The 5,083-nt window shown below is 44.5% G+C and overlaps 1 protein-coding gene across 1 annotated transcript; it reads right to left on the bottom strand.

The window, feature by feature from the left end:
* Positions 1-849: 849 nt before the first annotated feature.
* LOC136653558 (vomeronasal type-2 receptor 26-like) lies at positions 850-4,870 on the bottom strand. Its single transcript, XM_066630449.1, has 4 exons — positions 4,070-4,870; positions 3,588-3,815; positions 2,371-2,497; positions 850-1,751 (listed from the first exon to the last, which is right to left on the bottom strand). The coding sequence occupies exons 1-4, from the start codon at positions 4,868-4,870 to the stop codon at positions 850-852; spliced, it is 2,058 nt and encodes a 685-aa protein (XP_066486546.1).
* Positions 4,871-5,083: the final 213 nt, after the last annotated feature.

Below are 5,083 nucleotides of genomic sequence, written 5' to 3'. Positions count from 1 at the left end.
CATCAAGCATTCTCTTTACCCTCACACACACAAACCTCAATGACTTGAAGACAGGGATAAGCAGGGAGGTGGCCATGTTTGCTGTTGACACTGAAGGCCAGAAGGGATTGTGAAGAGCTCTAGAAGGATCTGTCCAAATTTATTATAAACTAGACTTATACTAATGCTAATATTAATAGTTCCTCTAGTTTTTTCTCCTTATGAGCTGGTCCTTGTTATTCAGTTCAGGTCTCAGCAAAATAATGTAGCATTTGGGGGAAAGGATACAACCCAATAAGCCAGCACTGGAGGCTAAGATGGAGAAGATCTCCACAGCCACCATGTATTTCCCCTTGGTGCTCAGGTAGGTGGGGACAAAAGTCAACCAAACACTGGAAAACACCAGCATGCTTTTGCATGCTACAGCAGTTTGAAAAAGCAACATTTGTTTTAAATTCCCTGTTCCTTGCTATTCCTTTTTCCTTGTGAATCATGTGTCATCGAGTGAAAGCCATAAGTGTGACATGGAAGCTCTACATGGCAGGAAGGCCATATATCAATGTATTAAACAAGCAGTTCTGCTTTTAATGAGGAAAAAAATGGAAGCACTCTGGTTTGGAGAACATCTGGTTTGAATTGTGTGGTCCAATCTTTTGCCAGTGGGTTGACTTGTGCTTAAGGAACAAATTTGTACTCTGGAATGGTGTGTCTGGTTGTCCAGGTTATCCTGGTTATCCAATGGTGTGTCTGGTTATCCAGGTAATTTTGGTGCCTAGGACTATTTTGTTACTAGACTAGATTGGTGAGCAAATGGTGACCCTATCTAGAAAAGGTGCACCTGGCTCAGTAACATATCAACATCAGCATTTCCTATATTTTTCTTCTCGTGAGCTGCTCCTTATTGTTCAGTTCGGGCTTCAGCACAATAATGTAGCATTTAGGGAAAAAGATACAACCCAATAAGCCAGCACTGGAGGCTAAGATGGAGAAGATCTCCACAGCCACCATGTATTTCCCCTTGGTGCTCAGGTAGGTGGGGACAAAAGTCAACCAAACACTGCAAAAGACCAGCATGCTGAAGGTGATGAACTTGGCTTCGTTAAAGGAATCCGGCAACTTCCTGGCCAGGAAAGCCACAGTGAAGCTGATGATAGAGAGGAGTCCCAGGTAGCCCAAGACAAGATAAAACATTGTTATAGACCCTTCATTACATTCTGCGGTGATCTCAGTAATCACTGACTGCATGTCTAAATCTGGGAATGGGGGAGAGGTTGCGAGCCACACCCCACAAATGCCTGTTTGGATCAGGGAGCAGGAAAGGACAATGGAGTTGGCCATTCTCTTCCCCACCCACTTCCTCATGCTGGACCCTGGTTTGGTGGCCATGAAAGCTACAACCACAGTGATGGTTTTGGCCAACACACAAGAAACGGCCACCGAGAAGATGATGCCAAAAGCAGATTGTCGGAGGACGCAGGTCACCTTCCAAGGTTGTCCAAGAAAGAGTAAAGAACAGAGGAAACAGAGTAGGAGTGAGAGGAGGAGAACGTAGGTGATGTCTCGGTTGTTGGCTTTGACGATGGGGGTGTCTTTGTGTTTCATGAAAGTTCCAAGTACCACAGTTGTAACCAGGGAAAAAGAAATGGCAAGAGAGGCTAAACTCATCCCTAAAGGTTCTTCAGGTGATAGAAAGCTGATCACTTTGGGGATGCATCCATCTCTGTCCTTGTTCGGATATTGATCTTCTGGGCATCTAAAACAGTCAGACATGTCTGGGGGGAAAAAAAATGTGTGGTCGTCACAGAGTTCATTCATATGCAAATTGGAACCAATTCTCACAACTTCTTCTGGACTGGAAGTCACTCCTCTTAGTGATCCTTCCTTTGCTAGTTCTGCATTTCAAGCTGGCTTTATATGAAGATGCATTTTCACATTTCTTATTATGCTGATACTTTTACAGCCCTATCCTCACTTTCACCAGCCTGTATACAGGGAAGGCTGCCTGCTTCAACTCCTCCACCTCGCATGTTCCCACAAGGGCCTCCTCAGATTTACTTCTGCTCTTTTGCTGGTGTAGATCCACTGTGCTGCACGCGGTGTGTCAGGCCTGGGACAGGGTTTCTGGAACAGGTGGTCAGCACTGCTGTTGAGATCTGCCCCGTCCCATTGCTGCTCCATCCATGACCTGGCCCAATCCCCCCCCCCCGACTAAACACTTCTGCCAACAGACCACAGTCAATGGCCAGTCTGCCGGACACAATCCTGCTGCCAAGAAACCACAGTCAATGGCCAGTCTCCAGAGGGCCACGGTCAGCATGTGGCCATCTAACTTTGCCCCAGTGGCAGCTTGCAGAGCAGTGAAGCAGCTGCCACACCATGTATGGAACCCACCTTTTTGTACTGAAATTTTCCCATCAGGACATGGATCACAATCAAAGCAGCAAAATTTCTCCCCTTCTTTCTTCTTCTTCTGGTACCCAGGGTCACAGGAGTTAGAACATGCCGAAAGGGGCAGCACCTTTCCATTAAAACAAAAATGAAGGTATTTAGCATAAGGAGGAATTACTGAAGAGCTCTATGGCCAGGACTATCCTTTTGCTTCAATTGGGAAGGGAGATGAAAAGACCCCCTCCAACTATCCCCCAAATGGTCCTAAATTTTGTTCCTTTGTGGCTGACAAAAAAGAGCCACAGAAGAATCAAAACAGCAGAAGGAAATTGAATTTTCCCCACAGTTTCAGGGCAGCACGGGAAGACTTCCCACTCACCTTCCCTACTCACTCATCCTGCTCCCCTTCGCAGAGAAACTGGCATAAAAATGGACACAAAATGGACTGGGGCTGAGGTTTCACTTCAGCCCCAGGAAAGACGGATTAAGGCTGCAGTCCTAACCACACTTTCCTGAGAGTAAGCCCCATTGAACAAAATAGGACTTACTTCTGAGTAGACCTGGTTAGGATTGTGCCCCCTCAAAAAACTATTCCCCAACCTACGTGAGAAGAATTGGCCTGGAAGAATATGTGACACACTGCATACAAAAACCTCTGCAGTAATTTCCTGAGAACTGCAGGGGTTCGTTCTGCAGTCAGTTTCATGGCTCAGGAGAGACTGGGGACTGGAGAAAAGGCATTGACTACTCAGCTGAGGACAATGGTTGGTCTGCAACCTAAGACAATAAATGCAAAATGTATAAAGTTCTGCTTGATGGGTGGGTTGTTCTTCCTATCCCATTAAACTAGAACTTGGGTGATCCAATGTACTTGACTAGCAGTGAACTCAGGATAGAGAAAAAGAAATTTGTTCACACCACAGTGAATTAATGTATAGAATTCATTACCAAGAGAAGTGGTGACGGACACGAACTTAGATGCCTCCTTACTAGCCATTATAGCAAGAGGGAATCTCCAAATTTGGGGACAGTATATTTCTGAATACCAGTCGCTAGAAAACAATTGCAAGTGTGGACTATTCTATTCTAGAATTTCTGGAGATATCTTGTTGATTGCTGTGGGAACAAGGATGATGGATATCTGATTTTTTTATATTATTTGCAGCAAACCACATGTCCAGGTGAGGGAGTGGCCACCCAGTAGATCTTTGAAAGCACACCTGGTTGAAACGTCTGTGCCAAATGATTAGATCCTCCTTAATGATCAATTCTTTTCCTTCAAGAGCATCGGGGTCCACTCTCCCGACTTTCACTTTACGGAAGGAATTGTTTGGGAAGACGGCGATATTCACGACATCAAATCCGGCAACCATCTCCATGTCTTCATTAAAGGAGACAGTTTCTCCTGCTGAGTTGTTAAAGGAAATACTGTGAAGAAATGAGTGGAGCTATTAGAGAAGAAGAAAAGGGGGAAAAATAAGAACTCTCTGTGCTCTGCTTTTATATATTTCCATCTTACACAGATTTATGTTTATGAGGCTCCAACTTGATGAGAAAATATGAACCCTCCCCCATCTCTTTGTCAATGAATAAGGTGTGCCTATTATTTAACTATTTATTCATGGAGCATAATGCTCCACGTGGTTTCAGGTTATACAAATGTGTCCATGCAAATCAACCAATGCTGTTGTAGGCACATTACCTGCCACGGTTGGAGATCTTGGAGGTCACGTCTTTTACCCCATATCCTTGCTCTGTGTGTGAATCTAGATAAGTATAATGCATGTAAAGCATGCGCCACTGCGTAAACTGCATTATAGATCCCATAGCTGTGGCCAGTCATGTGCATTTCAAAGACAACCCCAGGAAGGCTCTCCAGATTCTCCTCCATAGTACATATTCCATCAACATTTGTGGATGCACTGAGATCTGGAAATGAGCAGCCAAAGGCTTGCTCCCAGAAGTCTTTGAAAAAGCCGTTACCTTGGGTTCCAGAAAGCCTTATATTCCGAAGATAGGACTGGAACCCTCCCAGCTCATTGGAATGAAGTGCAAAGGACAAGGTGCCTTCAAATACTTCAAAATTCCAACCCCTTATAAGTGTGCCTATCGCAAAATCAATCTGGGCTGTTGTAATCCACACTTTCCCAACAGACAGGTTTTCTTTATAGTCAGGATCTGCTAGAAACATTAAAGTAATCAGCCACTGAAGAACTGTTGTTTCACCATAGATAATAAATGTTTTTGTTTTCTGATCCATGAGAGGTTGATCAATAATTTCGGTCAAGCCCTTAAGGTCATCCAAGGAAGGTATGTGGGATTGATTTGGGACTCTTTGTGAGAAGGCCGAACAGATTTGGTTCTGGGAAAATAATTGTTCAATAGCTTGCAAGAAATGGTCTCCACTGTCATCATCCACAACAAACAGCCCAACCCATGTCCAATCAAAATGCTGTAGTAATCGGATGAGCCCTTTATACTGGCGATCTTCACTTGGGACCATGCGGTAAAAGGAAGGGGACTGGGTCGCCCCCCTCTCTTCTGGGGCAAAGGAGCCATATGTGACCTAAAACATACAGATATTTTACAGATTTGCTAAGAGGAGTGTTTGCGGGCACACGTACCTGAATGTCATTTCAGCCCATGAAATTTGACCTACAATGACCTGCTTTGATTAAAATGAATGGTTTGAAGGTCAACAGGCATGTGGATGTGG

This window comes from Tiliqua scincoides, chromosome 5 (assembly GCF_035046505.1).
Source record: "Tiliqua scincoides isolate rTilSci1 chromosome 5, rTilSci1.hap2, whole genome shotgun sequence".
In the NCBI taxonomy this organism is placed as follows: Eukaryota; Metazoa; Chordata; class Lepidosauria; order Squamata; family Scincidae; genus Tiliqua; species Tiliqua scincoides.
Note: the sequence above shows the minus strand (reverse complement) of the source record. Positions and strands in the feature narration are given on the sequence as shown.